General features: G+C 48.7%; 7 protein-coding genes across 7 annotated transcripts; 3 read left to right on the top strand and 4 right to left on the bottom strand.

Moving 5' to 3' along the window:
• The first annotated feature begins 1,204 nt into the window (after nucleotides 1-1,204).
• BDW43DRAFT_195216 (DSC4 family protein) lies at nucleotides 1,205-2,518 on the top strand. The gene is made up of 2 exons (XM_032039054.1): nucleotides 1,205-1,502; nucleotides 1,593-2,518. Exons 1-2 carry the CDS (start codon nucleotides 1,288-1,290, stop codon nucleotides 2,368-2,370), a joined length of 993 nt encoding a protein of 330 aa, XP_031896054.1. The 5' UTR covers nucleotides 1,205-1,287; the 3' UTR covers nucleotides 2,371-2,518.
• Nucleotides 2,519-2,666: 148 nt separating this feature from the next.
• BDW43DRAFT_303331 (ATP-dependent Clp protease proteolytic subunit) lies at nucleotides 2,667-3,680 on the bottom strand (the record flags this gene model as incomplete). The annotated part of the gene is made up of 3 exons (XM_032045398.1): nucleotides 2,667-3,076; nucleotides 3,159-3,300; nucleotides 3,522-3,680. The coding sequence occupies 3 exons, from the start codon at nucleotides 3,678-3,680 to the stop codon at nucleotides 2,667-2,669; spliced, it is 711 nt and encodes a 236-aa protein (XP_031896053.1).
• A 241-nt stretch (nucleotides 3,681-3,921) lies between these two features.
• On the top strand, nucleotides 3,922-5,181 carry BDW43DRAFT_315201 (uncharacterized protein; the record flags this gene model as incomplete). The annotated part of the gene is made up of 1 exon (XM_032048007.1): nucleotides 3,922-5,181. The coding sequence occupies one exon, from the start codon at nucleotides 3,922-3,924 to the stop codon at nucleotides 5,179-5,181; it is 1,260 nt and encodes a 419-aa protein (XP_031896052.1).
• A 72-nt stretch (nucleotides 5,182-5,253) lies between these two features.
• Nucleotides 5,254-6,734, bottom strand: BDW43DRAFT_195196 (4-nitrophenylphosphatase). The gene is made up of 5 exons (XM_032039053.1): nucleotides 6,509-6,734; nucleotides 6,410-6,431; nucleotides 6,216-6,284; nucleotides 6,051-6,142; nucleotides 5,254-5,994 (listed from the first exon to the last, which is right to left on the bottom strand). Exons 1-5 carry the CDS (start codon nucleotides 6,575-6,577, stop codon nucleotides 5,326-5,328), a joined length of 921 nt encoding a protein of 306 aa, XP_031896051.1. The 5' UTR covers nucleotides 6,578-6,734; the 3' UTR covers nucleotides 5,254-5,325.
• A 446-nt stretch (nucleotides 6,735-7,180) lies between these two features.
• On the bottom strand, nucleotides 7,181-10,209 carry BDW43DRAFT_303328 (uncharacterized protein; the record flags this gene model as incomplete). Its single annotated transcript, XM_032045397.1, has 9 exons — nucleotides 7,181-7,345; nucleotides 7,398-8,204; nucleotides 8,270-8,348; nucleotides 8,406-8,580; nucleotides 8,849-8,852; nucleotides 8,887-8,999; nucleotides 9,051-9,512; nucleotides 9,564-9,811; nucleotides 9,896-10,209. The coding sequence occupies 9 exons, from the start codon at nucleotides 10,207-10,209 to the stop codon at nucleotides 7,181-7,183; spliced, it is 2,367 nt and encodes a 788-aa protein (XP_031896050.1).
• A 386-nt stretch (nucleotides 10,210-10,595) lies between these two features.
• BDW43DRAFT_289028 (mitochondrial 54S ribosomal mL53 domain-containing protein) lies at nucleotides 10,596-11,711 on the top strand. The gene is made up of 2 exons (XM_032043351.1): nucleotides 10,596-11,030; nucleotides 11,084-11,711. Exon 2 carries the CDS (start codon nucleotides 11,132-11,134, stop codon nucleotides 11,450-11,452), a length of 321 nt encoding a protein of 106 aa, XP_031896049.1. The 5' UTR covers nucleotides 10,596-11,030; nucleotides 11,084-11,131; the 3' UTR covers nucleotides 11,453-11,711.
• An 80-nt stretch (nucleotides 11,712-11,791) lies between these two features.
• ipp1 (inorganic diphosphatase IPP1) lies at nucleotides 11,792-14,041 on the bottom strand. Its single transcript, XM_032043350.1, has 5 exons — nucleotides 12,830-14,041; nucleotides 12,647-12,766; nucleotides 12,238-12,581; nucleotides 12,096-12,179; nucleotides 11,792-12,040 (listed from the first exon to the last, which is right to left on the bottom strand). Exons 1-5 carry the CDS (start codon nucleotides 13,325-13,327, stop codon nucleotides 11,899-11,901), a joined length of 1,188 nt encoding a protein of 395 aa, XP_031896048.1. The 5' UTR covers nucleotides 13,328-14,041; the 3' UTR covers nucleotides 11,792-11,898.
• Between the last annotated feature and the right edge of the window lie 32 nt (nucleotides 14,042-14,073).

The raw sequence follows: 14,073 nt of genomic DNA, 5'->3' as shown, positions 1-14,073 counted from the left end.
GAGGTGAAAAGCAGGTAACAGCAAGCGGTTGAAGCTTATGGGAAGCATGAGCAAGCATATTGGTATAATATCATTCTCTGGGCAGACCGGAGTGATCAAACTTAGGTGCCAGATGACTATTATAGCTGTATAGCATAAGCAGGCGATTATCCCCCACAGATCGGCCGGTAGTCGCAGGTATAAAATAATACTGCAGCTAGCATAGGCCGATTTCATTGCTCGTCTAACCATTACGTCTTATTTCGATCCTTCAATCAGATAAGATCTTTTAATTCTTGTACCAGGCCTCCATATGCACCTTGCCTTTAAAAATGATACAGGGAGGTAGAGCCTATCCATTAGAACTAATACATTCTATAGATATGACCGGTTCCCGGTTCCCTGGCTATATAAAAAATGGCTTGCCTTGCATATCAGACCTAGTAACAACCTTGGCAGTAGCTACTAGGCCCATTGCAGATCCCTTTTCATCAAAATTGCAGATATCACTTGAGGCAATGCCATACTGTTGAATAATCTCATTTTGCTGAAACTAGGCACGTAGAATCTTAGAATCTTCAGCTTTAGCACGCTAATAATTATATCAGCATATAAAACGTGTTTTCAGCTCAGCTGCTTAATCGAGCTATAGACCCAGCTCTGGCCTACAAGGCCGGAATCACGCTTAGCAAGCAGAATATTAGCTATTTCTTTCATATATGCTGGCCGAGAAGCAACTCCACGTTAATCTAGTTATAGAATCCGCGTACAAGCGCTTCCTCTTCAGAAATAGTTAATTTATAACTATTTGCGCGTGTATCAGCTCGAAAAGTATTGCCATTTAATCGTTTGCCTAGTGTAGAACGAGGTAGTTGAAAAGCGCATGCGGCAGCGGAAATTGTTACTAGAACTCTGCCTTCCTGTTCCACCTTCGATTTTGATAATCTAGCCATTTTTGGTGGTATGGCTGGTAGTTGAATCGCTTCAAAAAACGAGGCGCATAGAAAACGCGTTGTGGTGGCCGCTCGCTCGTGGATCACACTTGATAGTTATTATAAGTTATGTTAGTAAGTTGATAATATGGGATGGATGTGGAGAGTGTACATTCATTAGTGGACTGAATTATGGAGTAATAATTGGGGCTTCGGGCCGAGAAAGGTCCGCCCACACGACCCCATTATCGCTTCCCCGGCCATCGCTGACTATAGTGGCACCTCAACACTATCTCCAGGTCTGCAGTGGCGGCCTCTACTTGTTCTTTTATATAACCAATTCATGTAGATTCCATTCATGCCCTCATGACCCCCTATGACAACTCCGGATGTCTTTCGAGATGCGGAATACATCGCTGACGTATCCGGCATCCCGTATGAAGGCGTCGCGGACCTCGCCGGTCGACGGTCTGCGACTGATGGCCGCTTCAAGAAAGTGCAATCGGCAGCCAAGGTCGCGTTCATCGATCGGTTACTTCGCGACCTTGATGTCCTGATATACTGCCAGCTTTCCGCACTGTATTACATGGAGTGAGTCCCGCCAACTTGTTCGAACGGTGGATGTCGTATCGAGAAAGCCCGCCAGGGGGAATCTGTACTGACCAGATTTTGCCTCGGTAGTTGTTCGATCGTACTTTTTGCAATCCGTGCTATTGTGCAGTTGATATTCTTCACTCCCAAGGCGCCTCCCTTTGACCCGACGCGGAACCAACCATTCATCGGGGCTATCTTCATCAGTAATGCATTCTGTATGATTCATCACAAGTTCTTCGGTCAAGCAGAGGCCGGAGAAGCAACGAGGGGGTATTTACATGGGGGATTATTGATAGACTTTATTGGGCAAAAGGCTCCCGTTTCAGTAACCCGGCTTCTATTGTCTGACCTGCTTGTGCTGGTCCTCGACCTGGTGATGTTGGGTCTGGTTGTTGAACGTGTTAAGACGACAGAAGCGAGTGCCCCCGTGTCGACTATATCCGGTGTAATAGAGACACCGAACGAGCAAGATCATGATTCCGAGGAGCGCGGCGTTCTTAACAATACCTCGAATCGGCCTACCAGTGATGGAATAGAGCTTGACGAGTTACGTCCGCGGGTCGAATGTACGGACATTACCCCGGACGAGCAATTGGAGCACACAGAGCTATTAGCGGATCCTTCGGAAAGCGGACACGTATCTAGCGCTAGGAATAGCCACGCCTTGGATACGTTTTCCTCCGGTGAAGCAGTGATCATGGACCTTGGGTTCTTTGGTATCATTCGGGATCAATGGCGTTATAGCCCAGCTGTGGCGAGGCGAACATCTCCTTATGTACCCTCCGACCAAACGTCTACTTTCCTTCGCCAACGGTTTGGGTTGCAAGTCAACTCCGAGGGGCGCCTCGAAAGGGTAGCGACCTGATCCTTTGTACCCCTTCTGCTTGTATTCATCAGGCTTGGGTCTGGGCTGTTCTCCGATGTAAATATAATATCAATACATAATCAGTGCTGAAGATCAACGCTCCGAATACCGCACTGCATATCCCATTCGCAAGAGTGCTTTTTGCGAGGACCAAACAATCCTAACAAATCGAAAAGCATCCAACACAATCACATATAGTCGATCATAGCGTTTAGATCCAAACAGAATACATAATGAGTCATGATAATATTACATAGCAACAAGGGTATGTCATTTCATCGCCCACATAAAGAAGCCTACGAACTTGACTTCTCTTCGCCCTCCACTTCCGACTTGACCCTACGATCCAAAATCTCGTCAATGATACCCATCTCTAACGCCTCCTGCGCCCCCATAAAGTAATCCCTCTCCATAAGCTTCTCAATCTCATCCAGCGACAACTCCTTCCCCGTCAAATGACGCTTATAAATCTTATTCAGCTGCTCCCGAACCCGGAGAATCTCCTTCGCATGAATAGCAATATCAGTCGCCTGCCCAAAGTACCCTCCCGAAGGCTGGTGTATCATGATCGACGAATGTGGAAGACAATAACGCTTGCCAGCCTCACCACCGCAAAGAAGAAGGGACCCCATCGATGCCGCCTGGCCGACGCAGATAGTGCTGACGGGGGAAGCGATATATGTCATCGTATCGTAGATCGCAAGACCTGTTCCACCGTTAGATGGCTTTCGTATTCTATGGGCACCACAACTAATCTATAGTATGGTTCAGGGGATGAGATCACGAACCAGCCGTGACTGAGCCTCCGGGCGAGTTGATATAGAGGTGGATTGTTTTCTGGGGGTTATCGGCTTCTAGGAAGAGGAGTTGCGCCACGATAGACGCCGACATGGTTTCGTCTACTTCGCCGTTGAGACATATTATGCGTTCCTGGGGAGAAGGGTCAGTGTGAGGTCGGTTTGGTGGGGATTGTTCGCGCTTTAAGCTCATACCTTTAACAAACGGGAGAAGATATCGTCTGGTCGATGTGGTTAATATTGTTTGCGGGGTTGGGTTGTTAAGAGTCAACGTACATGTGTGCCAGCCACCTCCCTGGATATTCGTCAATAGGGTATTCTTGCGAAATGAGTGGTGAAGCCAATGGGACTTACTACTGTTTCTGTTATGAATGGTGTTGGAGTCCAGCCCCGCGGCGGACTGGCCTTTGATAATGACGGGATAGAGCTGCTGAAGCTCCGCGACAGGACCGGAAGCACAGAAGAACGAGGAACGAAGCGACTTAGTCGCCATAATGTCCGACTGGGATTCATTTTGGAAGAATGATAAGTTGACAGACTGCGATAAGTCGGTATCAACAAAGCAATTGAGATGACGATGAATGTACTTCGAAGCCATCAGAGAGGTCCGCCGCCAAACTTCGGAGGTGAGCAGTATGGAAGCGGTTTAGCGCGCGGGATGCGGAGTTTAGTTAAGTCTTCTTCTAGCATCTCCCACTTTATCAGATCTTCCCATTACACCCTTCCCATTACACCTCTTTCTTGTGAAGGAATAATGGAGTGTCTCCACGGCCGTGTATCCTATGCCTCATGGCGTCTACGAGTCTTCCGACGGCTTTTCCTCCCATCTCTAGAAATCAGTGGACAGCGAACCATCTCAAGACGTACAATCACGAGCTCAACTAGCCAGAACGAATCGTATCCAAAATCCCAATCCCAACCGAATCACGACGCAAATGCAAAGCCTGCAACCGATGATGGCACGAAGCCCCTCCGACTCTCCCAAACCCTCCCCCAATCTCCCTTCATGACCAGCGTCCACCCCCAACTCTTGAAGCAACATAAAAAGCGCACTCCAACACACGAAGACCTGGAAGACCTCCGCCGGAACCCCTGGGCAATGGCCCTCGCCTCGCCTCCCCGGATGTGCTCAGTAACAGCGGTACGGGTTCCTCGTACACTCATGAGCGACTGGGGGATGGTCCAACACCCCGACACCAAAGAACTATGGTTCCTGCCTGTGGGACTCCTAAAAGATGAATTGAGTTCTGCCGCGAGAAATGAGCCGCAGACGGGCTCCGACTCCGCGTCCAAGCCGACGCCTGAGGGACAGAATATACGGCATCTCAGGTTACGAATTGTCGATCGGCTTCCGGTGTTGCGGAAAATGACACGGGCGTTGAGGTCGTCGCGGTCGAAGTCGGCTGTTCCGCGTCTGATACCTTTTCGGTGGAAGCATCCTCATGGACCTCTTACTAGTAGAGAGGAAAAGCAGATTGTTTGGCGGGAGGATATGCCTGGGTTTGTGCTTTCCAAGATGAGGGCGGATGCTCTGAAGCAGCTTAAACATGCCTGTCGCAGGTATAAGCATCCTGATGCTGCGGATGGTGTCTGGACGACTTTCAGTCTTGAAGAATACACCGAGGCGGCTGTTGTTGAGGGGCTGAGGGGCCTGGGGCTCATTGAGCGTATGGAATGTGGTGCGGTCTTGGTTATGGGGATTTTGGATGATAATAGTACTGCGACGACTGAGCGGGAATCGGACGACGAAACAATGCCTCATGTTTTGGGGACACTCCCTGAATTTGTTACGCTTCCGCAGGTGCAGTCTAAGGTACCTGTGTTTGAACTTGCGCAACTCTTCTCCGAGGACGAGCTAGAGGAAATCTGGGGGTTTGACTCGCGCTTCCAAAGCCCCGCTCTGGTTTTCAGGCCCAATGACAAGATTACAGTTAATGCGATGCTGGCTTTGTGGAAGCTGAAGGGTTTCGTTCGACATGACCCGATATGCGAAACTCTAGCTAGCAGCAATTGATCGCGATTACATGTTCATCTGAAGACAACTTCCTTGAAAAATGAGCGTCTACTGATTTCTATGTATCTAACGGCGCCTTAGCTATTTATTCTACCGACAATATATCCCTCACTCGCTTTCTAGTATTCTAACCCTCATCTATGATCAGCTCGATCCCAGAAGATCCGATAGTTTATCTAAATACGCCCGAGGCCTAGTAGGCCCTGTTTCGAAGTCCTCCTTACTACTGACACCGGTAAGTACCCCGAGAGTACCTCCGAGCTTGCCTTCCAGACCAAAGCGAATATCGGTGTTTGCCCGATCACCGACCATGCACGTACGGCTCCGGTCAAACTTGAACTTGCCCTCGATGGCATCCATCATCGCCTGATTGGGCTTACCCAATGAGACCGGCTCACGGCCCAAAGCCATAATCAGCGGCGCGCTCACCGAACCAGCCCCAGGGAAAAACGTCCCGGAACTTGGCAGGGTTGAATCAATATTTGTTGCAAGGAAGACAGCTCCACGACGAACGTAGTGAAACGCCAACGACAATTTGAGGTAATTGATATGGAAGTCCAGTCCTACCAGGACCACCCCGACTTCGGGATCAAGCAAGGTTTCATCCCCGGCAGCAATGCGCTTGTAGTCCTCGGGCGTGATGTCACGACGATAGGCGGGGTCCGTGCCACCGATGAAGGGAACGTTCTCCGAGCGCAGTTCCTGCTCAATGCCCGTTTCCCCTAGCACGAAGACCTTGCGCTTGTTCTCTGGGAGTTTCAGGATACGTGAGATATATATCGAGGCGCTGTATGAGGAGGAGAAGATCTCTTCCTGAGGTCGTTATCAGCATCATCTGGTTTGGGGTGAATTCCGTGTGGTTGACGTACGATTGTACTCGGGATCCCGAGGGACTTGAGCTTCTTCTTATAGTCGGCGCGCGACTTGGTGCTATTATTCGTGACGAACACAACCTGCTTTCCTGGATGCGATAACCTTGAGATCAGTCTTTGCGCTCCACCACGTCTCACTGATTCCGAGCGGGGAGCGCATACCTCTGCTTCTCAACAGCTCTAGTGTTTCGTTCGTTCCGGGGAAGAGATGGTCACCGGACCAGAGGACGCCTGCAGCAAAGGTTAGATTTCACTATTTCTATCCACAATATCACACCTGGTTGGTTATCAAGCCGCTGCGCGGGGGGGGGGGGGGGGGACAAGAGAATATGAAACGGAGGGCACGGGTTACCAACCATCGCAGTCAAATAGGAAAACCTGAAGCCATTAATTAGCGAAATTTGCACTCACGGACTGCACATGTTATGAAATAAATGTAGATAAGTAACACTCACATCGAATTGGTCTATGAAGTCCCGGATACCATCACCGTCTCCGGTCAAATAGCGGGGTTTTTCTGTCATGGCGGAGTATGTCTGATATGGTCTTGAGGTGAATCGAAAGTTCTACTCTAACAAGCCTTGTTCTCCACGAAGGATGGTATATTTACAAGACTGAGAATATAAAGAATAGTTTATAAGGGTTGACAAAAGAGTCATTCAAAAAGTGTTGAATGGTGACACTTCGGAGAGAACGGCGAGCGGGGCCGCACGTGGCTGGACTCAGGCACAGCTTTTGTCTCATACGTAATCATCAGAGCGATTAGTTAGATGCCCGTACTATGTTATTGCTATGTTATTTGACTTGACCCAGCTACCAACTGACATCCCTGACCCAATTCATAAAATTTCATACAGTCATGACGCTTCGGATTTTGCCCCAGACGACAAAACTCACGCCCAGGGACGAAAACCTGTCCGGCTAAACATCAGGACGAGCCATGGTCTGGTGCGCCCTTATGCTGGTGGCTTCCAACTCTGATCCACCATTGTCTCTGAGCCTCAAGCTCAAATGAGTCCGACAGAGGTCCACTGTCGGACTGCGTGATTAGGGTAGATCTGGGATATCCTCGCACATGCACAGATGAATAACCCTGAAAATTATGCTTCGTTGGCAAACCTGGGCCACTAGGCACCGCCCAAAATACCCGAGATCTTCACAGCCACGTCCAAAATCGACAGATGCTCATCTGCACCGTCCACTAAGCGTTTATCCATCTCGGAAAAGACCATGACAATCTTGTTCTTTTGAATATCGGGAATGGCATCATTGTAAATAATTCGTCGGTAAAGCTTATACACGGTCAGCGCTATAATATCAAAGAAATGAGGTAAAAAATCATACCTGAGCAAGAAGCTGCGTAGCGCTCCACCCATCCGCAACAATATCCGTAGTAACCTTGGATACAGCCTCGTAGGATGAACCGACTTTTTTAGGCTGCATAGCCTGGATCAACTGGTCCAGAACACTTTCTGGGATCACCCCAGCAATCTCCTCCACCATCCTCACAGTAATCACCTGTGAGCTAGCATCCGTCATCTGAGCATCTTCGTTTCCATCCTGTTTATCGCTGTTTGCATTAGCTCCTACCAGCCTGGCTCCACTTTGCATGTATGTAATCGCGCGTCGCAAATCACCATCGCTGCATTGAATCAATTTATCAATGACTCCGTTCTCCAATTGCAAGTTCTCCAATTCCGCAATATGTGCAAGTCTTTCACCCGCAGCCGAGTTATCCAGTGGTTTGAAACGAAACTTGCTGCATCGACTGGCCAGTGGTTCAATAATTCGGGTGACGTAGTTGCAAACGAGACAGAAACGAGTGATTTTACTATATTGTTCCATTGTGCGACGAAGAGCAGACTGAGCATCCTGAGTCATGCTATCTGCTTCATCGAGGATGATGATCTTGAACGGCGGGCATGGGTATTGCTCGAAGTACGATTTGTCCACGCCTGTAGGCTGACTGAGCTGTACTTTGGCAAATCCTTTAACCTTTTCACGTACGATGCCAATACCGCGCTCATCGGAAGCGTTCAACTCGAGGATACGGGAACGGTATAGAGCAGGGCCGAATAGGGACTTTGCAAGGGCAAGGATTGTTGATGTTTTTCCGGTACCTGGAGGACCGTAGAAGAGCATGTGCGGGAGCTGTTCCCATATTCGATCATGTCAACGATCTATATTTGCTAGTAGTAAGTAGGGGTTTAACGCACGTTGGAGGCTTGTAACGTCCGTTGGAGAACTTTTGTTGTATGGTCCTGTGCTGCGACATCATCTAGAGACTTCGGACGACTGACGATAGTTGTAAGCCAGATGATTCTGGTAGCCCTCATCTAGGGCAGTACATACTATTTTTCAACCCATGGTTGCTGCCGCGCATTTTCCTCCTTTCCATCTGTCGGCTTCTGTTTCGAATTGATTGATGTTATTGCAGCCGCAGCACGGGCTTTGTTATTGAAGAAGTTCGCAGCCATTATAAGCGACAAAGAAGCGAACACCAAGTTTGACAGGTGAAGGGCCCAATCTGCCAAATCAATTATTGCCAATTGCTCCTAGAAAAGCTTCCTGGGCATGACGGTAGATGAGCGTGTCGGAACGCGTTACCACGTGATACGCGATTTATTGATGCCAAGACCTTTTATTAGTCTGGCTAGGAGATAAAATAGAGACTACCATCTCTATAGAGATTCGGATATTCTCAGCTAGAACTAAGGTGACTTAGATTGTCGTCAGTTATGCGTGCTATTTAAGTTGTTTTGTAATTATTGGTGCGTTTTATCTCTATTTTTCACCAATCTACTTATAGCTCATCCTTCCTATTCTCGATTACTTCTGTAGCCTCATACATCCTCTTCTTTGGGTTCCGAGGAAGCTCCGCTTGCCTTTGTCGCTCTTCGGGTGATATGTCGTCAATGTTGGTTTCTTCGATTGCTTCCTCCTTTTCTTGTTGTTGTTCATCCATTCCCGTTAATTCTTCTTTGACTTCCTCCCCACTGTCTTCCACCATCCTACCAATATGATCGATCAGGCGGTCTTGTTCTGTGTCAACAACCGAGGGTTGGTCCCATATAGCTTGGCCATCGGCCCATTGGACGTTCGCTTTGGTCTTGAGACTTGGGATTGGCGTCTTCTCGACCAGTGTGTCACTAGGAACGGCCGACGGAGAGAGTTGAACAGTTTTGCCGGATAGGCCAATAGCGCCTAGGATGGTGAACATGAACTTCGCTGTTAGCCTGACTGGCAACCATACAAGCCACCACATAGGTCCATATAATATCCGGCGAAACACAAGCCATACAATGGTGCCAATGAGGATATAAAATGCGGTTTCAAGATACCAGGTGTCAGATTTTTGTGAGCGCAGCAGCGAACCAATAAGGTTGCGCGACGACGATAGAAGTGTATCAAGGTCCGTATATGATTCTGATAGTGATGAAAGCGCAGCAGTCGATTGCTCTGTAATACAATTAGTCCAACCCACGAGTATCAGTACAGAAGAAAGCCAACCTAAGGTCTCTTGTGCAAATTGGCTTCGTGACAGTTCCGACTGCATGAGATGATGTGTTCTCCGCAATGCTGCAGTAACATCACTCGACGTATTGAGCAGAACGTCATCCTGTGTTAACTTCTCAGCCGACTGTTGTTTCCTTTCGGCACTTTGCGACCTCGAGAATAACAACTCTCTCTCTTTGCGCTTGGCGATTTCCGCATTTCGTTTCGCTTGTAACTGCGCGTTTCGAAATTCCCCTCTCATTCTGCCATAAGCCTATTAGCGTCACGAAGCATAGGAGATGAGCTGTACATGTCACAGCGCAAGCCATCCGAAACAGACCACTCACTTCTTCAAATCCTCCGCCAACCTCCCCGCCGTCGCAACAACCCGCTCCCGCTCTAGCTCCTTCTCATTGTCTTGTCCCTTCCGTCTGCCTTCCGGAGCAGTTTCCAATGCTTCAACCTCAACTTTCAATAGCTCCAATTGTGCCTCTGCCTCTTTCAGCAGACTATGAATCTCCGTCCCTAATTCTAACCGGGCTTCATCGCCTTGTCCAACAGCTGTAGTGAAGTTGCGTAACCGGGACACAAGAGGGTGAATCTGAGCTAAAAATGTCGATAGCTCTTTTAAGCGGCCTTGTAGGACAGCAATGGTGGACATATTCATGGTAGCCTGGACAGCTGCGTCGGGATATGTTCGTCTCGGGGATCGGGATGATATAATTCAACGAGTCAGATCCGCATATAGCTTGTTATTATTCAACGCAGCTTTCTATAGGTACGCCTTCAGTTTCGGTATATGAATTAAGAATTAGATAGATAAAAGTTGTGCCCACAGTGGAAAAAACAATTCCTCCCATACGATCAATCTGGCCCGCCAGCGTCATCGGTGCCAGGAACAGTTCACTATGCCTAGATGGGAAAGGCGGAGCTCAAACAGGAAGGCGGTCTCTTTAATCCCGCTACCCAGACCTTGCCAACCCCGACCGTGGAAGGCACCTTTTTATCAGTATGTTGTAGTAATCATACCTCTACGGATAACGAAGTTTTTGATTTAAAAATTGCACATATGCAAAGGCTACATCAACATAGTGGTAAAATGATTTTGGTATATTCGAAATTATTTCAATATTATTAGTATGTGACGCCCGAAATCCGTGCCTTACCAAGGATGCACGATTCAACAAGACAGCCGATACAGTATTCAAATGATTCTGCCCGATAATTCCACCCTCACCACAACGGCCGACCGCTTGATCGGGAGGAAGCCGTAAAGAAATGTTTGCATCTCCAGCAAACACTTAAGCAACCCTCCGCCCTCCTGGTGCCCGGAGAAAGTCGAGGTAATTTTCTCGGCCCCGATATACAACCGCAGATACGCCATTATCTCGCTTCATTGACATCCAAGAACCACCCAAATCCACAAAATCGGGGCCCTACATTATCAATCCATAAACTCGGGAGCCTCAACTAAGCGCAAAAGTCAGATCCCTAACCAATCAATTCAAAAGCACCAAATTGACCACATCCAACAGACCTCAAATCCTTCCAACTCGACCTGACATCCGGCCCAAGCATCCAAGATGACCATCCCCGTTCAGACCATCACCACCCTTCGCACAAGCTTCAACCCATTCTCTCAGGCCTCCCGCCCCTGCAGACTCCTACTATCCATCCTTCGCAATCCCAACACTACCCCAGCATCGAGCCCTACGCACATCGATATCAAGGTCAAGCAGCTCCCGCGTGTCTCGACAGAGCAGCCCGAGGTAACAGTGGGCTTCAAGGGTGGCAAGGAGCTCAAGATCGAAGTCGGGAAGCGCGGGATGAAGATCGGCGATGTCATTGAGGAAATTGCGCGAGTGGGTAGGGCCATTGAGCGAGAGGAGAGCTTGAAGGGTTGATTCGATCTCTTGTACGCATATTTGCTGTTATATTTGTGCTCGGTTTTACGGTCCGCCTATGGCGCTTGGGAATTAGGACTTTTTGTGCTTCTATGTTGCGGATGCGAAGCGGTTGAGCTGTTGGGGAAAGCTCATTGAAACAATTATGATACCGTCTCTTTGTGTATATACTACCTAGCCTTCGAGGAATACTGCAATTTTGAGGATTCTTTCTTTGGGCTCTTCTGTGTAGTCATATTGTAGAATGCGAGGGGTTGGAATTGAATCTACAGACTGTTGAGCAACTTTCATACATAGGTTTCCACATAAGTTACTAGATGTTGTAAATCAATGCGGACCGGGCAAGCTACAGGAACAATAGAAGAGATCAAAGTAAAATTACGTGGACTCGTCCATGGCAAGAGTCCCAAATCGGTGTGCTTTTATTTATTTTATATGGTATCAATTTACACAGCAGCGCCGGAGATGAAGAACCACTTGTCAACGCTACCGTCGATAGGAGCAGGGGGAAGGTTCTGGCCTTGAGGAATGTTGGCGAGCTCGCCGGATCCAACACGATCAGCGGAGCCTTCAACAGCGGAGTTGGCACTACAAGTATGGTCAGCGTGTCTAGACCTTTTTTATCAAGGGGAAGTACACTTACAGGCTAATTTCGCCACGGTTCGACTTGCCGGACATGAGCTTCTCCCAGGCATCAGCGCACTCACGGATAACGTCGAAAGCGTACCTGAATACGGCTGTTAGTTTATCATGCACATCCAAACGCGCGTAGGCGATCAACATACTTCTTGTTCTTGCATTCGCCGGAGAAAGCGAACTGGTTCTCAGGCTTGCCATCGGGGATCTTGTAGATACGGAACCACTCGTTGGTAGCGCGGAGAAGGCCAGGGAGGTGGCGCTCAACATCCTCCACGTCGTTAAGCTTAGGAGCAAGAGGGTCGTTGACGTCGATGACAATGACCTTCCAGTCGGTCTCCTCCTCATCAAGAAGGGCCATCACACCAAGAACCTTGACTTGCTTGACCTGACCAGGGTAGCCGACAAGCTCACCAATTTCGCAAACGTCGAGAGGGTCGTTGTCACCCTTAGCCTTGGTCTCGGGGTGGACAGTGTTAGGGTCCTCCCAGGTCTAGAATAGAGGGGTTAACAAGCGCGTCTGAGAATTGATTATACAGCACTTTCAAACCGACATACCTGGGGGAAGGCACCGTAGTTCCAGAGGTAACCCTTGTGAGGGAAGCAGTTACGAACGTAACGGAGCTTGCCCTTCTTGACATCCTGCTTGATGGGGTTCAGGAACTCCTCCTTGGAGATCTTTATAGCTAATCAGCGCCTGTACTTATAGGATGTTGAGTAATTGTATTTCCACCCCCATACCTCCTGCTTGGCGTTGGTCCACCGGGGAATCTCAACGACCATGTTAAGGATAGTCTGCTCCTCGTTGGCGTAGAGAGGAATGTCATGGAAGGGTGAGACGAGCTGGCCATCCTTCTCGATGTAGACACGGTGCTCCAGGGTGTTAGCCTGGCCGATTTTGCGAACGGTGTAGGACATGGCGGGCGACTGCGGCGGGGTATTGGAAGAAAAGTGACGAGAAATTAAAGCAGCACGAGTTGTGGCGGACGAAATCGAATGAACAACTCGGGGGGAAGCAGAAGAAGGTAAGGGGGACAAAACGGGGGAGAGAGAAGGAGAGGAAGAGGAGAGGAGAGAGGGAGGGAGAGAGGAAGGAGGGGTGGCTTGTTTAGTGGGGGGAGCCAACGTTGCGGATGTGCGTGAGACGCGGGCGACAATCGGAGAAGCGGTGGACAGTCGGTTTAATGGAGCGGCGCGCAGTCTTGGAATGAGACTGGTGGAGGACGACCCCAAGAACATTGAGCGTCAAGAACCCGTCGCTGGTCGGTTCAATTGGGAAGTTTAAATACCGGTGGTCTTGATGCGCAATTGGCAATCTATTCTCGGCTTGTCTTGTGAAGATTTAAAGGAGTGGAAATTTGTCGGGAAGAAAATCGGTGCCGGGAAGCCATTCCGAGGTTCGTTGCTATGCTTATCCTTCTCTGCCTGCCAAGAGAGTATGATTATTCTAGTATTTATCTGTCACTATCTACGGTGCCCCCTATCCTTGGATTTCTTTGATGTTGGGGGGTTCATGGTTTTCCTGTTAATCTCTCTGTTCTGGTAATACCCAGTCCTCGATCATAAAATCTTCCTGTGGCAAAAGAGAGGAAATCTAGTCAATTCCATTGTCAATGGGCCCGGTGAATCAATTAATCGTATGGAAACGCTCCACCACCTCCAAGTTCCGTTCCACACTTTTTGGTTGCTGGGTTGCTTCTCATTTTGTCCGACCAATTCAGCCTCACTTGCTCCGGAACATCCAACCACACTCAGTAATCAACCTTCACTCTCACACAGAGTGGGACCTTCAGAAATTTAAGCAACAAAGAAATCAGAGTTTAGGGTTTGTTGGTGCCTGAACGCCTGAAATGGCGCCATTTAGGAAGGGCTCGATCACGTGCATAGGTTCCTTTCATTTTCTTCCTGAGGACAATATTGATCGTGCGTCAATGCTTTGTCTAAATAGATCTCTCAAGAGGACGATTAAGATCTACAAAGAATAA

The sequence above is a fragment of the Aspergillus alliaceus genome, assembly GCF_009176365.1.
Source record: "Aspergillus alliaceus strain CBS 536.65 unplaced genomic scaffold BDW43scaffold_55, whole genome shotgun sequence".
Classification (NCBI taxonomy): domain Eukaryota; kingdom Fungi; phylum Ascomycota; class Eurotiomycetes; order Eurotiales; family Aspergillaceae; genus Aspergillus; species Aspergillus alliaceus.
This window is presented reverse-complemented; position numbering and strand designations above follow the sequence as displayed.

What these genes read in the sequence shown, in the direction of transcription:
- BDW43DRAFT_195196 (XM_032039053.1), bottom strand. Translation starts at nt 6,577, where the DNA reads ATGACAGAAAAACCCCGCTATTTGACCGGAGACGGTGATGGTATCCGG. An exon ending in TTTCCTATTTGACTGCGATG is followed by an intron (nt 6,285 to 6,409) that starts GTTGGTAACCCG and finishes CCTTTGCTGCAG; the next exon opens with GCGTCCTCTGGTCCGGTGAC. An exon ending in AGAGCTGTTGAGAAGCAGAG is followed by an intron (nt 6,143 to 6,215) that starts GTATGCGCTCCC and finishes TATCGCATCCAG; the next exon opens with GAAAGCAGGTTGTGTTCGTC.
- ipp1 (XM_032043350.1), bottom strand. Translation starts at nt 13,327, where the DNA reads ATGTTCTTGGGGTCGTCCTCCACCAGTCTCATTCCAAGACTGCGCGCC. An exon ending in ACTACGGTGCCTTCCCCCAG is followed by an intron (nt 12,582 to 12,646) that starts GTATGTCGGTTT and finishes CCTCTATTCTAG; the next exon opens with ACCTGGGAGGACCCTAACAC. An exon ending in GGCGAATGCAAGAACAAGAA is followed by an intron (nt 12,180 to 12,237) that starts GTATGTTGATCG and finishes AGCCGTATTCAG; the next exon opens with GTACGCTTTCGACGTTATCC.
- BDW43DRAFT_289028 (XM_032043351.1), top strand. Translation starts at nt 11,132, where the DNA reads ATGACCATCCCCGTTCAGACCATCACCACCCTTCGCACAAGCTTCAAC.
- BDW43DRAFT_195216 (XM_032039054.1), top strand. Translation starts at nt 1,288, where the DNA reads ATGACAACTCCGGATGTCTTTCGAGATGCGGAATACATCGCTGACGTA. An exon ending in TCCGCACTGTATTACATGGA is followed by an intron (nt 1,503 to 1,592) that starts GTGAGTCCCGCC and finishes TTGCCTCGGTAG; the next exon opens with TTGTTCGATCGTACTTTTTG.